The following is a 17009-nucleotide window of genomic DNA, read 5'->3' as shown; positions in this document are numbered from 1 at the left end:
CTTCTTACCGCCTTCTTTTTAACCCGATTGGGTAAAGAGCCAACGCGCCGAGAACAATGTAAGTCTTCCATTGGCCAGTTAATCTTAGCACCGCCCGCCAGGCCCATTCAAGATGGCTGCCAAGCACGATTTGAGGTTGCCGCGGCTGCTACTGTGGAGGTTATGGCAGACTCGGGGGCCTCTACAAAACCGAATATCATCCCTGGGCCTAGAAGCGAGGACTTATTCTCGGGGCGACGGCCCGTACTCGCGCACCGCGCTGTATGAGCTGCTCGGCGTCCCCTCCACGGCCACGCAGGCGCAAATCAAGGCCGCCTACTACCGGCAAAGCTTCCTCTACCACCCGGACCGCAACTCCGGGAGCGCCGAGGCTGCCGAGCGCTTTACGCGTATCTCCCAGGCATACGTGGTGCTGGGCAGTGCCACCCTGCGCCGCAAGTATGACCGGGGCCTGCTCAGCGATGTGGACCTGCGCGGACCTGGCGTCCAGCCCTCCCAGACTCCCTCAGCGGACTCCGCACCTCGCACCCCGCCGCCCGCCGCTCGGCCCCACGACCGTGGTCAGGCCGCGACGGGCGCCAACCGCACTATGTTCAACTTTGACGCCTTCTACCAGGCGCACTACGGAGAACAGCTGGAGCGCGAACGCCGCCTGAGGGCCCGGCGTGAGGCCCTTCGCAAGCAGCAGGAGGATCGGGCTAAGAAGGGCTTCCGCTGGGACGAGACCCGAGACACAGCTTTAATCTTCCTTCTCCTCATAATCTTCATCATCATGGGCTTTCGTTTTTAACCGGAGAAAGGAAAGAGGGCAGACCCCAGAAAATGGCCTTTCCTGATTTGAACCCTTCGCCTTCCATAGTCTACCTCTGCTGGGGTCCGAAGAAACCGCTTTCCTCCTCCGCTTCCCCACCCGCCCACCTTAGCCGTTTGAACTGCACATCCCTCCCTCTGCGGTCCAGAAAAGGCTTTCTGATGCCCGAGAAGGAGGACCTCAAGTGAAGAGCCCCGAAGGCCCCAGAGTGAAGGGTTGTCTGGAGTCCCTTGGGTGCGTGCTTCCAGAGGTTGCCTCCTGATGTCAGCTTCTGGAACACTTGCTCTGGCTTTATTGTGAAGCTCTGAGCAAGAATTGTCTGCTCCTGCCCCATGTTTGTACTGGGTGGGGCTCTGTAACCTTGAAACGTGCAATGTGACCAATTGTTGGCTGCCAAAAGAAAAATTCTGGGGTTGTACAACCTTGTCTTTCTGTGAGTTCCCCAAGCCGCAGGTGAGCCCTGATGGAGGCTAAAAATGTGATATGTGGAAACCTTACTATTCTGTGGTCAGCCCAAACCCCACTCCCCCTTCTGTTGGTGGCATGAAAGAGTGGGAAAACAAGGGCGTTGAGCCTAAGGAATGAGTGTCCTGTGCCCATACTTACCTAACGAATGACCTTGGTGAAGTTACTTTGTGGGCATGACAGCAGAGAGCGAATCATTTGCTCTCTTGAGGTCTGTCATACTTTATTATCTGTAGTTCTAATGGGCTCAGTGGTTAAAACAGGCTAGTAGAGTCAAGTTTATCCTTGAGACAGTGTACCTGTCGCCTGGTCATCCCTTGACCAGCTAGCCCTGTCACTGACACTGCAGCCTATCCCCTCCAGAAGTAGAGCTCCTCTGATTGTGGCCCATCCTGCCCAGCTTGCAGTGCTTACTGCGGGCTCTACAAGCCAAGGCCTGGAGACGCAGCCGTGGGGAATTTTGAGAGTTTGGAGTTGGTGGGACTACTGAAGTACTGAGTATCAGGAAACTCAGTCCCTTGTTCAGAACTGCCTGAGGCTTTTTTGTTTGTTTCTAATTTGTACTAAGCAGTTGGTCAGTCTCTCTTGGCTAGAGTGGTAGTAGTTAGGTTTCTTAACCAGGAGTCACTGCACATAGGGAGTGCGAGGCTGTGCGATTGTCAGTGCTGATGTTTATGCCCTGGGGCTGAGTTTAAAGCTGTGGAATAGGAAAACCGGAATCTGTCGCAAGAGATCTACCACAAGGGTACTGGCCTAACTCGAGAGTCTAAACAAAACCAGAGGTGCTTTGGTATATTAACACCAGTTCCTGATTTCACACTCTTACCTGGAATAATTGTATAAATTGGGATAAACCCATAACCATTTCAACTTGGCCTCTCTGACTCTCTCTAGCCATAAAGGTCAGGTACAAGTCCTTAATCATGACTTTGCAGTTACCAGACACTTAAGTAGTCAAGATTTGAGCACACTCTGGTTCAGGCAGGCTGAACCAGGGGGTGGGGCATATGTACTTTGAAAAAGAACATTGTCGCCTGACCTGGTGGTGGCGCAGTGGATAGAGCATCGGACTGGGATGTGGAAGGACCCAGGTTCGAGACCCCGAGGTCTCCAGCTTGAGTGCAGGCTCATCTGGTTTGAGCGAGGCTCACCAGCTTGGACCCAAGGTCGCTGGCTCCAGCAAGGGGTTGCTGAAGGCCCACGGTCAAGGCACATGTGAGAAAGCAATCAATGAACAACTAAGGTGTTGCAACACGCAATGAAAAACTAATGATTGATGCTTCTCATCTCTCTCCGTTCCTGTCTGTTTGTCCCTGTCTATCCCTCTCTCTGACTCACTCTCTGTCTCTGTAAAAAATAAATAAATAAAATTAAAAAAAAAAAAAAAAAAGAACATTGTCTACAGCCATAACACCCTGAACGCTCCCGATCTCGTCTGAAAAAGAACATTTAGTGTTATTATGATTCATATTTGAAAAACAAGAGAGTTTGTTTCTCTCTTTTTTTTTTTAGATTTTTATTCATTTTTAGAGAAAGAGAGAGAGAGAAGTGGGGAGGAGCAGGAAGCATCAACTCCTCTATGTGCCTTGACCAGGCAAGCCCAGGGTTTTGAACCAGCGACCTCAGCATTCCAGGTCAACGCTTTTATCCACTGCACCACTACAGGTCAGGCAAGAGTCTGTTCTTTTTGAAACATAAACTATAGGAAGTGAAGCTTAGTAAAATGTACAGAAACTAGTGATTCTCACAGAGGAGGAGTTGGACCATAACAGAGTATCCTTGGGGCAAGATTTTTTTTTTTAGATTTTATTTATTGATTTTAGAGAGAGCGGAAAAGAGAGAGGGAATGAGAAGCATTTGCTTGTGCCTTGTCCAGGCAAGCCCAGGGTTTCAAACTGGTGAATGTTAATGCTCTATCCACTGTGCTACCACAGGTCAGGTGGGGCAAGATTTTATCAAAGTTTCTATCAAAAGTTGGAGTTCTTCTGGGTCTTGGATGTGAAAGCACTGGTGGTCTGTAATAGCGGGGGCCTTTTGCAGGCGCTCCTTGATATAGACCTTTCAAGTTTGTTTTCTTTCTGTGAAGATCACAACATTTCCTGAGGCCCCCAGAACATGGAAATAGAAAGTTCCTGAAGGTTTCAGGTGGGGTGGGGGGTCCAGACTATGTGAAACTTCTGGAACATACCAGAATATTTCACGCAGAGTAGTCAGTAAAATTTATTAACCATCTAACTCAGCTCCCTTTTAGGCCTAGAACTAGTAGAGTACCCATATAGTACCATTCTGCTTGCCTCAGGGTTTTTTACTCCAGTGAACTTGAGAGACCCTGCTCCCTACCCTCCCTAAACTGAATAATATGGGCTTTTCATGGAAGGGGAGATGTGAGAGAGACGCCCCTCCCTCACCGAAGTGTTAACTTGTCCCCATGGTAACATTTCTCTCTTCTTACTCTGGGGAGGAGAGCCTGAACTACGCTATGGACATTAGTTCTGCCTTTTAGGGGCTGTTCTTCAATTCCTGATAGTGGAGGAAGGCTCAGACATGCTCAACTTTGGTCTCTTTTCTACAGGAGATGGACAAGAGGGGCCTAGCCTGTCCCAGGCTGTGCTTACTGTGGTGGGAATGGGGTTGCAAGTATAGAGCAAGGCTGAGTGAGCAGCACACACAGGTCCTAAATGGGGACACTCAGACAACAAGACAGGGTCAAAGGTGTGCATGTCTCTAGGCAATTGTGATATTGTGTTTAGACTGGATCACAACTTTATTTCTCCTGAACCAAACTGCTTTTCCCTCTCTTGCTCTTTATTTATTGCTGGGTGAAGTCCTTTACCCATCCCAGAGCTGAGGGAGTAGGTTTTCTTGCTTCCTTCTGAGGTTCTGGCATTTTGTTCACAGAATGTACCTTACTCACTAGAATGGTTCCAGCATGAGTGAAAACAAGTAAGAATAGCCTACCTTAGGCCAATGAGCTGTCCATTTGGTCACTGACTTTGTGTATGTGTGTATACATACATTTTCACATGTATAATATATATGTGTGTCCTTACAGCCACAGCCTGAGACTGAGACACAAAGGGTGCAGTACAGATGAGTGGCCACCACAGTCGTTTTTGGGAAAATGCTGAGGGGAGGGAGGCTATGTCTTGGACCTTTGGGCTTCCTGGAGGTCACCAGGTCTCATGAAGAGAGGCTAAGAGAAGGGACAACTGGTAAGTGGTGATACTTCTTCACTCTCTTGAATTCAGTGCACTAGAAAAGTGGTCTTTCTCCCGGCGTTTGCCTCCTCTCAGCTCCTCGGCCCTGTGATGAGATCACACACTGCCACCTGCCTATGGTTAGGATCATAGGAAAAGGCCTGCCTTGCCTGCTCGCAGGCCCAGCTTGTAGCCCTAGCAGCCATAGGGTTTGTGCAGAGCAGCTCAGGGTACTTCTGTTAGTGCGTTAGGACGATAGTAGAACCTGAGTTTGGACCTCATGAACTTGCACGTGCTGAGAACACTCAGTGTGCTCATTCCTAAGAAGCCAGTGCAGACAGTTCATCCTCACCATGTATCATGAGGAGATAGCGTAACTATGCATCTAGCCACTATGCCCTTACCTCTTGTTGTTGTTGTTTTTTGTTTTTGTTTGGTTTGTTTTTTTACAGGGACAGAGAGAAAGTCAGAGAGAGGGATAGATAGGGACAGACAGGAACAGAGAGAGATGAGAAGCATCAATCATCAGTTTTTCGTTGCGACACCTTAGTTGTTCATTGATTGCTTTCTCATATGTGCCTTGACCACGGGCCTTCAGCAGACCGAATAACCCCTTGCTCAAGTCAGTGACCTTGGTTCAAGCCAGATGAGCCCACGCTCAAGCTGGTGACCTCGGGGTCTTAAACCTGGGTCCTCTGCATCCCAGTCTGATGCTCTATCCACTGCTCCACCGCCTGGCCAGATTATGTATGCCCTTACCTCTTAAGGCTGTCAGAAACTGGGAGCCTGTCATTAGTCTTGAGGTAGGTTGGCCCTCCTGTCCTGCCTTTGCCTCTTCAGCATTCACACTCAGTCCTGAGGCGGGGACTGCTACTAGATGTAAAAAAGCCTTTTCAGAATGACCAAGAACAGACCAAGATCAAGATTCATGGTTCACACAGTGTTTGGCTATGGCTGGCACAATGTCTTAAAATAACTTTAGCCAACATTCATAACTGAGGATACTGCATAAAACTCTTAGATTTCTGACTTCTCTCAGAAAATGAGAAAAAGTGCCATCATTGAGCTTACTCAGATAACTGTGTTACTGCCTGGAAGAAGTTGTAACATTTGCCTTTTTGGTAGGATATTTCTCCACATTTCGCTGCATTCCCACAATCGGGAAATATAAAAGCCCTTGATGCCATACTTGCACCATTTTGCTCACAGTAGAGAAATATCTCTTCTATGTCTTTCAAGAATGAAAATTTTGAAAAAGAACCATGCATTTCCAGGAAAAAAAAATGGGAGAGGGTATGTTTCTTATGGAAATGGACTGCTTTGTACCTATGTGATCTTCCTGGCCCCTATAGGCATTTGAGTTTATACTGTATCAATTTCACTTTCATGTGGGACAAGAATCTTACACAGTCCTTGAATTTGGATGTCCATGGCAAGTGCCTAGCCATGGCTTTGTAATGGCCATAGAATTCAGTGGTCAAGGTTTGAGCCCACCCTGGTTCAGGCCTCCTTAGGTCAGTAAGCCTAGATTGGCAAAAACAAAAAAACACATTTGATATTATGTTTCATATTTGGAAAACAAGGGGAGAAGCTTAAGGAAACATGCTAGTGATTCCCAAACAAGAAAGTACACATAACACACTTTATTGAGAGGCAAGAGCTCTTTGTTTTTATCCAAAAGGGATGGTAGTTTTGTTACATGGACAACTTTTCTTTTCTTAAAGATTTTATGTATTGATTCTAGAAAGGCAGGGGTAGGGAGGAACGGGAAAAGCACCAGCTCGCAGTTGTATGTGCCTTGACCCAGTAAACCTGGGGTCTCAAACCCTCAACCTCCGCATTCCAGGTCGACGCCTTATCCACTGCGCCACCACAGGTCAGGCAGGACAGCTTTTCGTTGTTGTTTTTTGAAAGCACTGGTGGTCTGTAATAGATGGTACCTTACTCTTGGGCTCCTTGATGTAAACTCTTAAGTTTGTTCTCATAGAGAAGTACAGCCAGGAACATTCCCTGGGACCCTAGAACCTGGGAACAGAAAGTTCCAGGTTTCAAGCCAGAAGACAGCCATATCTACAATCTTCCAGGACATTCCATGTATCTTCAAGCAGGGAAGTTTATTAAGTGTCCAATTTTAAGTCTTTCCCATGGCCCAAGAATAGGCCCACTCCACTCTGGTTGTAGCTGTACCCACCTGCCTTGGTCTTTTTCAGGCTAATTCTGCACAATAAGGGGCCTCAGTCCCTACGTACTCTAAAACAGTCCGAGCTCTGAGGTAGGTGAGGTGTGTGGAAGGACTTTTGAAGGACTCCATCCAGTTCCATGGAAACACTCCCCGCCTCCCACCGTCCCTCCATTGTCTGGGTTGTTCCTTTCTCTTACTTGCCCTGGGTACAGGAGGCTGTTCCCCAATTCATGATAGTGGAGGAGAGCTCAGACATGCCCAACCTTAGCCCCTTTTCTCCTTTTCTAGTGACAAACTTCCTGGAAGCATGGATCTGGAATAGGAGGCCTGGGCAAGAAGGGCCTAGCTAGCTGCCTCAGGTTGTGTTTAGAATTCGGGTTATCCTGAGCAGTTCCTTCCGTCTATTGTCCTCTTAGGCAGAGAGGTTTTGATGTTCCTCAGCCTCCAGCAGCTCAAGTGGTAAGAGAGTAGGAGAACCAAGGCCAATATAGATGGAGGGTCTTAAGTGGGCATTATCAGTGCTTTAACTGCGCCCCTATGTGGTAAATCTGGACTTGAAGGGTTCGAAAAAGCTCAAATGGGTCAGTCCCTCCAACTATGGCCTAAATCTCTAAAGATCAAGCAGTCACTCAGGTCACATAACTTGAGAGATGGGGACCATCTGCCTCCAATAGCAACCCTGACTTAAGGGCCTCATCATGAGCCAAAATCAGGCTCCTTATGGTTTCCACCCATTGGTCTAGGCTCTGCCTTTTGGGTTTACACAGATCCCTCAATTGTTCCACATGGGACTCAGTCACAATCCTCTTATCATTACTCCAAAGGTTCTGTTTTGAGGAATCTCCCAGTGTAAAATTTCAGTGAAAAGGCATGCCAACCCAACACTTCCTTCTAGATGGTTATATCCTGTTAACATGGACCGAGATCGCATTTGCTTCTACAGCACCCTGACTGTCCCCTGTTATTTGTAAGACCTTCCATGCCTCCCTGCCAAACTTCATCTCGTCAGGCTTCACCTAAGCCGATTCCGGGCATGTTCCTACTCTCCCATCTTGTCCCACATTCATCAGCCATGCTGGCCACCTAGTGTTTACCCTAGCTAAAGACAGATACCTTCAGCACTATAGAGCCCTCTACATCACTCAGTGGGGGTGGCCATTTGGCAGGCAAGAGAAGGAGCAGGTACCATCCTGACTGGGCTTACAGGTGACACAGGAAAAGAAGTTGCCTACAGGTGAGGCAATTGGAGAACAGTGAAGAAGCAGGGTGTGCTTCTGGCCCAAAGTGCCTGGAGGTTAAGAGTTGGGAAAGTCTCCCATGGGTTGGTAAACAGAGAAGGCTTCATGGAAGAGGCAGGAGCAGTGCTGGACCTGAAGGACAGCTGGGCTTTGGATGGGCAGAGAGGAAGGGAGGACATCTTAATAGTAGGAAGCGCAGGAGCTGAGATGTGGAGTCTGCAACATCAGAGTGGCTCGTCGAGGAAGCAGAGAGGAGTCCGGCAGCAGCATCATCCTCATCATCACATTTATTGACGGCCCCTGGGAGGCGGGGCTGGGGACAGAACATACAAAGACAAGGACCTGCCCTCAAAAAGATTCCATTCTAAGGAGACAGGACAGAAAAATACAGAATGGTCTTTCCTGGGGATGGCCCACTCTCACCTGTGCAGGTCAGAAGCCCCTGGCCTATCTTGCCCCAGGGTCTGGAACATGAGTGGAGCATGTAATAGCCCCAGGGCCATAGTGTCCCTGACCCTGCAGCTGGGACCTAACCACCTGGCTCCTAGGTGGCAAGCCGCAGGACTGGGGGAAAGGTAGGCTCAGTACATGATGAAAAACACACCTGTCAGCTTTGGCATTGTGCCAGCCCAGTGGAGTGGTAGGGTGTAATGGGCCCTGAGGCTGGGCCCCTTGGGGGGAAGTGGGCACCTTCCTAGGTCACCATGAGTCAAATTCTTTGACTGGGTTTTGCCCAACACCTGGGAGACCCCAGTCAGGGACAAAAAAAGGCAGTTTCCTTAGTGCCAGAGGCGTAACAACCTGCCCACCCACCCCCAGCCCTCTCTGGGCATCTTCCAGGTGACCCTCCTCCCCAGCTCAGCCTCCAGGGCCAGGGCCTGCCTGAGGCCAGGGGAAGGGGCCTGCCCCTCCCCCCACCCAGGCAGTGGGGGAGGAGGAGGAGCCACGCATCAAGTTTGTCTGGGCCCCCCATTGGGGAGCCATACCCTGGATCCTACCGGTGGGGGGGCTCTGGCTGCGAGGGCCGAGGGCTCAGCAAAGGAGCTGGGCCAAGGGGGCACCCGGGGGAGCCCTTCAGTGGGGGCACTGGGCGGGAGTCCAAGGGGGGCAGGCTCCGGGGCACTGCTGGTGGCCCACGGGCAGCCCCAGTGGGCAGGACAGCTGCAGCAGGGAAGGGTTTGGGGGGATCCACAGCAGCAGTGGGAACCGGCTGGGCAGACCGTTCCCGGCGCCGCAGCAGCTCCTGCAGCTTCTCAGCCTGGGTTCGCCTCAGGTGGGCCAGGGCACGGCCTCGCTGGAAAGCCGGCAAGAAAGCCTCCAGGCTCTGTTCCCCCAGCAGCAGCTGCTCCATCTGCTCCTGGGACAGGAGGAAGGGACAGTTTGGAAGAAGCATGACCAAAGGCTGAGGACTGGCCCTCTCTCCCTCCCACCTGAATCCCTTCCAATGGTGACCACAGGTGGGGGACAGGCCACCTGAGTTCCAGCCTGGGTGTGCCTCTGACTTGCTGAGGACTGCAGACAAATGTCCTCTACTCTCAAGTCTCTATTTCCTTACTATCACCAGACTGCTGGGTCAGAGATGAGGCAGAATCCGAGATGGGGACACACTTAAGTAGACTCAGGTGTCCGTTCATCAAGGCTAGGGCCAGGGCTCCTCCTCCCCCACCTACACTGACTCACTGAGTACTATGCTCCCAAACCAGCACTGAGTTGTCCCAGCTCCTCTGTAGACCCAGCCTACATGGTCCTGACACATTCACAGGGGAGCTCTCCTGGGGGCCTGGGACTCAGGACAGACTTCCTGAAGGAGGGGCTCTCAAGCCTGCAATGTAAGAATGAAGGGAGGGAATGATAGAATGGGTCTCTTTCCCTGTCCCCAGGCCCAGCCACCCCTCCCCTCACCTCAGCCTCCTGCTCAGCCTCTTCCAGCTCAGCCTGCAGCCAGCCCAGTGCACAATGGGGGCTCCAGCGATGCATGCTCTCCTCTAGGGCCAGACAAGGACGGAGTGAATATCCCCTGTCCTCAGGCCCTGTCACCCAGGACAGATAGGCCAGAGCCCCAATCCTGACTCTCACTGACCCTGTGTGTGATTCTGTGCTTCCCTTCTCCCCTCTGGGGCTTCAGTTTCCTCATCTGTACAATGCCCATGGGATCAGTTTGTGCATTTCCCCCCAAGGTTCTGCCCATAGTCTTAATGCAAAAGAGGAAGCAGGGGCTTTGTCTTCTACAGCACCCCAGGCCCTCATGAATCCGGTCCCTTTTCTCCCACTGCCAGGGCCCCCGCCTAGCCTCTACAACCCTGCTCTGCTCCCCAACTGTTCACTTCTTCAACTTAGTTTCCCAGGAGAAGCACCCTCAAACTTGCCTGGGGAATAGGTCTGCCCAAGTCCAATATTTCAGAGCCTAGCATTTCACAAGGCCAACCGGCCAGATGGCCAACTGCCACCCATCCCAGGCAGAGTCACATTCATTTCTCCCAGCTGTTCCCTCACCCAGTCGTTGCAGCTTGTCCGCACAGCTCTCGGCCACCTCTCGAAGCTCCTGGTACTTGATGGCCAGGGCAGCCCGACCCATCTCCAGGCGGGGCCGCAATGCTAGGTTCTCCTTGGCTAGTGCATAGTTGGAGGCCAGGCATGCCTCACGCTCCAGCTGCAAGCCCTGGAACTGCCACCAGAGAAGAGCCAAGAGGTGCACTCAGGAAGTCTGCCCACATCCACCTACTGCCACCCTGCGCCACAGTGCCCATAGGTCAAGCTGAAAGCACCCCAATCTCAGGATGGGGAGCCAACAGGTGGAAAAACTGCAAGAGGCCCAAACAGGGCTTTGAGCTCCCTCTCTGAGCCTCAGTTTCCTCCTCTACAAAGTGAGCTAAGAAACCACTACCTTATAGGGCTGTGGTGAGAATAAAGTGAGGAAAACTATGAAGGCTTCTACAAATGTTAGTTAATTTTTAATTTTTCAATTAATATGTCTGCTCAGGTCCCTGAGGAGTCCTCCTCCCTCCTCTGTCCCATTTTCCATGCATGGGCAGCTTCCCTCTCATTCCAGGCCTTTGTCTGCTTCCTCCTCAGGTGTTTGTGCTGAAAACACTCCCACCCCTGCTCTGACTCTCCAGAGTGGTCTTCAGCCCTTCCCTGCATAGTACCCCCTCAAGCCACCCTCTATTCCCCTCACACCCCTCCTTCTGCCCTCCAGTGGAATCCCCACACCCCCAAGAAATACACACCCCCTTTCCCTCCTGAATTCCCTAGCACCCGCTCCCAGCTTTCCTTCTCTTGCAGAAAGCAGAGCCCCTTTCTTTCCCTGGCTCTGGAGGATGCTTTTTCCCTGTTTCTAGGAGCGCCCAGCCTCCCCTCCCTGCCCCTGGAGAACACACTACCCTCCATCTGTCCCCTATACGATGCACATGCACATGCCCCTCCTGTCTGCCTCCCTCCAACACACACTTTCTCTTTCTGCCCCCCACAGCCAACCAGCCCCGGCCTACCGCCTGTGAAATATACAACTTTCTCTTATGGTGGCCTATAGAATACACACCTCATCTTTCAGTACCCATACCCAAAGAAAGACACAAAGCCTCCTCTTGCAGCCCCAGGATGCTGGCGCTCCCACAACGGTCCCCCCAGGTGTTAAACAGGCCCCTAGTTCTCCCTATGGAAGGTGCCTCCCCTTTCTGGCCCTACAAAACGTGGGTGTGCAAGCCAGGGCCCCCCACAACACAACCACCCCTGTCCCCCGGAACACACCTCCCTGGAGCATCCGCTATAGGACACGCCTCGCGACCATCCTGGGGGTGCATGGGCGCCTCCCTGGGTCTCCGGCGCCCCACCCTCCCCAGGCCGACTCGGGGCGCCCCCTCCCCCGGGGGCGGCTCCGCGGGGCCCACTCGTACGTGCCAGCCTCCCGCGCCCACCGGCGGCCCCGCGTCCCGGCCCGCGCGGCCCTCTGGTTGCTCGACAGGTCCGGCAGGCCGCGGCCCGTCCCCCGCGACCCCCGCCCGCGACCCCCACGCTACCTTCCTGCTGAGCCGCACGATCCGGTCCAGCTTGGGTTCATCCTGAAGCAGGTCCCGGAGCTGCCCGGTGCTGAGGATCCCAAAGCGCCCCGGGCTGCCGGGCTCCGGCCCCGCCCGCGCCGCCCGGGCCCGGTACATGCCGCCCGCCCGCGCCCCCAGCTCGGCTGCTGGCTCGGCCCGCTCGGCCCGCTCCGCCCCGGCTCCGCTCCGCTCCGACTCCGGGATCCGGCTCCGGCTCCGGCTCCGGCCGCGCGCGCCGCTCCGCCGCCAGAGGGCGCCCCGCCCCCTCTTAAAGGGGCCGCGGCGAGGGGCCTGGGGGTGGGGCGGAGAGGGGGCGAGCCGCACCCCTACCCACCCGGGTAAAGCAGCGCCGCGCCGCGCATCCCGCACCCGCGGACAGGCGGACAAACCCATCCTCCGGTTTCCATTCGGATATCTGAGGCCGCCTCTCTCAGCACCCCTCCTCCCCATCATCCATCATTCACCACGCCACCCAGGCACGGACTCTTCCACCCCAGGCGTTTACAATTTGCAGGGCTATTTCATACTTCCCCCCTAGATTCTCACAACAATTTTCTGAGTTTGGCTGGGAGCCAGGAGCTCCTGCCCAGTGGCTAACTTGGACAAGTCGGTCACCTTCCCAAGCCTCAGTTTTCTCTTCTGTAAAATGGGATGATGATACACAATGTGAGGATTAGAAATAGCGTTGAGTGCCTTACCTGTAGTAAATGGGTACCTAATATGTTGTTAATATTTTATTTTTTATATTTTATTTATTGATTTAAGAGAGGAAAGAGAGAGAGAAGGGATAGGGGGAACAGAAAGCATCCACTTGCTTCTCATATGTACCTTGACCTGGAAAGCTCAGGGTCTCAAACGCATAACCTCATAATTCCAGGTTGATGCTTTCTTTATCCACTGAGACACCACAGGCCAAGCTGTTGTTATTTTACAGATGAGGAAACAGTCACAGAGATGATGTCACCTTCCCAAAATCACATTATAGATAAATGATAAGCAATCTTAGTTCTTCCTTTCTGTTCAGGGTCCTTAGAGCACATGATGCCTGCGCCCTGGGCTAGGCACTGTGGGGACTCCCTTTCTGCCCACAGGGAGCTCATGGATTTAGACAGAGTCACATTCACTCAGTTTACCCTGGGACAGGACAGAATGTCAAGTATTACCGCACAATGGCTTCCTATGCGATTCCTATGTGATGCCAGAGGACGTCATGTACCTTATCTTTCCAGTTAGGCTTGGCCAGTGCCACTGACAGGAAACAGACACTGAGAGATTGTGTCTAAAATCAAGCAGTAATGAGTGAGTTGTTTCACTTTACCACACAGCTAAGAAAGTACAGAGGTGGGACCAGGGCAATCATAAAGGCTTACCAGAGGAGGTGATATTTGATCTAGATTTTGAAGGATGAATAGGAGTTTTGAAGTTAAAGGAGAAAATAATAAAACCAAAGAGAAGTCCATAAGCCAAGGCACAGGTGCTGAAAAAGCCCAACAAGGACTCTTTTAATCCATCCAAAGCACACTGGGCAGATGTCTGAGAAAGAGAGACAAAACTGGTGGAGTGGGATGGGACAGGCTTGTTGACAGACTGTATAGTCAACCCTTCTTCCACATTTTTGTGATAACTGAAATTTGCTTTTCCCCTTCAAGACTCAGCTGGCCTTGAAGTGGTGCAGTGGATAGAACATTGGCCTGGGATGCTGAAGACCCAAGTTCAAAACCCCAAGGTCGTTGGCTTGAGCATGGGCTCATTCAGCTTGAGTGTGAGCTCACCAGCTTTAGTGCTGGGTTGCGAGCTTGAGTGTGGGATCATAGACATAACCCTATGGTCACTGGCTTGAGCCCAAGGTCGCTGGCTTGAGCAAGGTGTTACTGGCTTGGCTTGGAACCCCACCCCCACCCCATCAAGGCACATATGACAAAGCAATCAATGAACAACTAAAGTGCCACAACAAAAAATTGATGCTTCTCACCTCTCTCCCTTCCTGTCTGTTTGTCCCTGTCTGTCTCTCTCTTTAAAAAAAGACTCAGCTGGAACATCACCACCTCCAGGAAACCATTCTGCCTACCCAGGTAAGGAGCCCTTCTCTGGGCTCCCACAGTCCCTGCTCTCCTTCCACTATGGTTCTGGGCATTATCAAAAGCCCCTCCTCACATCCCAATTTCCTGGCTATGATCTCCTTGGTTCTGCTCTGCCACCTCAGGACCCACCATTTCCACTAAGTTTACAAGGTCTTCCAGACAATCCTACATGACTCTCCTTTGGCCCCTTCCACTCTGGGCTCCAGGCCTTCTTCACCCTTGTAAGACCTAATGAGAGGTCCCTGCCTCAGCTTGTCTACTCTTTCTCACCAATCCCCTTTGTTCAGCTCAGTGGGTTCCATGTTGAATGCCCTACAACCATGTCCCCTGTAAACTTCCCCACACTCCTCAGATCCCTAACCCCACTCCCGCCTGCCTCAGATAACTGCTGCTCAACACAGGGAGAAGCTTCTGCCGCTTTCTGCCTCACCTCTTAAAATTTTCTCTGTATCTGTCTCAGTGCCCCTTCTTCCCTCCCACCTCCAGAAAAGGCAGCCTCTTCTCATTTCACAGCCAATCCAGGTACCGTTCCTGTAGGTCTCACCTTTACCTTCCTTCTCCAAGACGCCTTGCCTCATTCCATCAGTTATATCTCTCTTTCTCTCTGCCTTTAGTCTGATTACTTCCCTTTCACATACCCTCCAATATTTTGAAAGTATCTCATTACAGGCTGAATGTTTTGTGTCTCCCCCAAATTCATATGTGGAATCCCTACCCCTCAATATGAAGGTATTTGAAAATGGGGCCTTTGGGAGGTTATTAGATTTCAATGAAGTCATGTGATTAGATCGCCCATGATGGTATTAGTGTCCTTACAAAAAGAAAAAGAGAACAGAGTTCTTTCTCTCTCCATGTGAGGACACAGCCAGCAAGTAGCTGTCTGCAAGCCAGGAAGAGGGCTTTCACCAGAAACTAAATCTGCTGGCGCCTTGATCTTGGACTTCCAAGCCTCCAGAATTGTGAGAAATCAATATCTGTTGGTTAAGCCCCCAACTTTGTGGTATTTCATTGTGGCAGCCCAAGCTAAGATATACCCTCAACACTCTGCACTGTCTGTATTGCTTTCCCTGCCCTCTTTATTCCCAGACTTGGTCTCACTTCAGCCCCATCTCACCACTTCAAGGAAACTTTCCTGGCCAAGGTCATCAACCATGTTCTGACTGCCCAGGGCCCTTCTTTTTCACATTCAACACCACTGACTGCTATCTCTTTCTTGGCCACATAGCAGTCAGAGCCCAGATATTTAATAGCTATCAGGTTGACAAAAATTTAAAGTCAGATAATAACAAGTGTTGGTGAAAATGGGAGTGGCAGGAATGCTTATGCACACCTAGTGAGAGAGAATCAATTCACTGTGGAGAACAGGTTGACAAACTCGTAATTCAAAGATGCTCATATCACAGTACCCCATTGTCCCCTCTGTGGTGGATAGATTGTGACCCCCCAAAAATGTCCACATCCTATCCTAGAACCTGTAAATATGTTATTTTCCATGGCAAAAAGGAATTTGCAGATGTGATTGCGTCAAGGATCTTGAGATGGAGTGATTATCCATCCAGTGTAATCACAAGGAAGATAAGAAAATCAGAATCAGAGAAGATGTGAAGAGGGAAGCAGAGAGAGAAATCTGAAGACACTATGTGCTCACTTTGAAGCTGCAGTAAGGAGCCACAAGTCAAGGAATGCAGGTGGCTTCTAGAAGCCAAAAAACACAAGGAAATGGATTCTTCCCTGGAGACTCCAAGGGACTGTAACCCTGCCAAAAATTTCACTTCAGCCCACTGAAACCCTTCAGACTTCTGACATCCAGAACTGTAAGATAATAAATTTGTGTTGCTTTAAGCCACTAGTGTTGTGGTAATTTGTTACAGCAGCCATAGGAAACTTATACAAACTCCTATGAATTTTTGCTCTCTTAGACTAGGAGACAAGAACAATAATGTTCACAACATCTTCACTTGTAATAACAAAAAACTGGAAGCAACCCAAGTGTCCAAGCCCAGGAGAGTGACAGAGGAACTGGTGTACCTTTATACAATGGAATATTCCATAGTTTACAGTAACGGAGCAGAGTACAGATACACATGTCAACTTGGATGAATCTCACGAACAACATTGAGTGAAGAAAGGCAGCCTCAGAAGAGTACATTCAGTATAATAAAATGTTTATATAAAGTATAGAACCATGCAAAACTCTTCTTCATACTGTTTGGAGATACGTACAAAGTAAAAGTATGGGAACAATAAAAACCAAATTCAGGATCTTGGTTATATGGTAGGAAAGAAATGGACTCAGAGAGGAGACAGAGAAGGCTTCAATGGCCTTGAGAGAGAGTTTGGCTTCTTAAGCTGAGTAGGGGGTACACAGGAGTACACTGTATCGCTCTTTTTTTCTTTCTTTTTTTAAGAGAGAGAGTGTTAAATATTGACTTGTGTTCCACTTATTTACGCATTCATTGGTTGATTCTTGTATGTGTACTGAGCAGGAATCCAAACCACAATCTTTTTTTTTTTAATTTTTTTTAAATTTTATTTATTTATTTTTTACAGAGACAGGGAGTGAGTCAGAGAGAGGGATAGACAGGTACAGACAGACAGGAACGAAGAGAGATGAGAAGCATCAATCATTAGTTTTCCATTGCGCATTGCAACACCTTAGTTGTTCATGGATTGCTTCCTCATATGTGCCTTGACCGTGGGCCTTCAGCAGACCGAGTAAGCCCTTGCTCGAGCCAGCGACCTTGGGTCCAAGCTGGTGAGCTTTGCTCAAACCAGATGAGCCCGCGCTCAAGCTGGCAATCTCTGGGTCTCAAACCTGGGTCCTTTGCATCCCAGTCCGATGCTCTATCCACTGCGCCACCGCCTGGTCAGGCCAAACCATAATCTTAATGTATGGGGAGGACACTCTAACCAACTGAGCTACCCAGTTAAGAATTAAGGTCTGTTTTTACTTTTATTGATTGATTTTACAGAGAAAGGGAGACAGAAAAAGAGAGAA

At 50.5% G+C, this 17009-nt stretch overlaps 2 protein-coding genes across 2 annotated transcripts; one reads left to right on the top strand and one right to left on the bottom strand.

The window, feature by feature from the left end:
• The first annotated feature begins 78 nt into the window (after positions 1 to 78).
• On the top strand, positions 79 to 2146 carry DNAJC30 (DnaJ heat shock protein family (Hsp40) member C30). Its single transcript, XM_066274544.1, has one exon. The coding sequence runs from the start codon at positions 113 to 115 to the stop codon at positions 788 to 790; it is 678 nt and encodes a 225-aa protein (XP_066130641.1). The 5' UTR covers positions 79 to 112; the 3' UTR covers positions 791 to 2146.
• A 5963-nt stretch (positions 2147 to 8109) lies between these two features.
• VPS37D (VPS37D subunit of ESCRT-I) lies at positions 8110 to 12139 on the bottom strand. Its single transcript, XM_066278105.1, has 4 exons — positions 11910 to 12139; positions 10387 to 10558; positions 9796 to 9878; positions 8110 to 9250 (listed from the first exon to the last, which is right to left on the bottom strand). Exons 1-4 carry the CDS (start codon positions 12045 to 12047, stop codon positions 8888 to 8890), a joined length of 756 nt encoding a protein of 251 aa, XP_066134202.1. The 5' UTR covers positions 12048 to 12139; the 3' UTR covers positions 8110 to 8887.
• Positions 12140 to 17009: the final 4870 nt, after the last annotated feature.

This window comes from Saccopteryx bilineata, chromosome 4 (genome assembly GCF_036850765.1).
Source record: "Saccopteryx bilineata isolate mSacBil1 chromosome 4, mSacBil1_pri_phased_curated, whole genome shotgun sequence".
Taxonomy (NCBI): domain Eukaryota; kingdom Metazoa; phylum Chordata; class Mammalia; order Chiroptera; family Emballonuridae; genus Saccopteryx; species Saccopteryx bilineata.
This window is presented reverse-complemented; position numbering and strand designations above follow the sequence as displayed.

Bases quoted from the DNA above. Each gene is read 5' to 3' on its own strand.
- VPS37D (XM_066278105.1), bottom strand. From the start codon at position 12,047: ATGTACCGGGCCCGGGCGGCGCGGGCGGGGCCGGAGCCCGGCAGCCCG. The intron at 9,879-10,386 runs GTGAGGGAACAG...GTCTGGCCCTAG, and splicing joins GGACAAGCTGCAACGACTGG to AGGAGAGCATGCATCGCTGG. The intron at 9,251-9,795 runs GTGAGGGGAGGG...CTCCTGTCCCAG, and splicing joins AGGCTGAGCAGGAGGCTGAG to GAGCAGATGGAGCAGCTGCT.
- DNAJC30 (XM_066274544.1), top strand. From the start codon at position 113: ATGGCTGCCAAGCACGATTTGAGGTTGCCGCGGCTGCTACTGTGGAGG.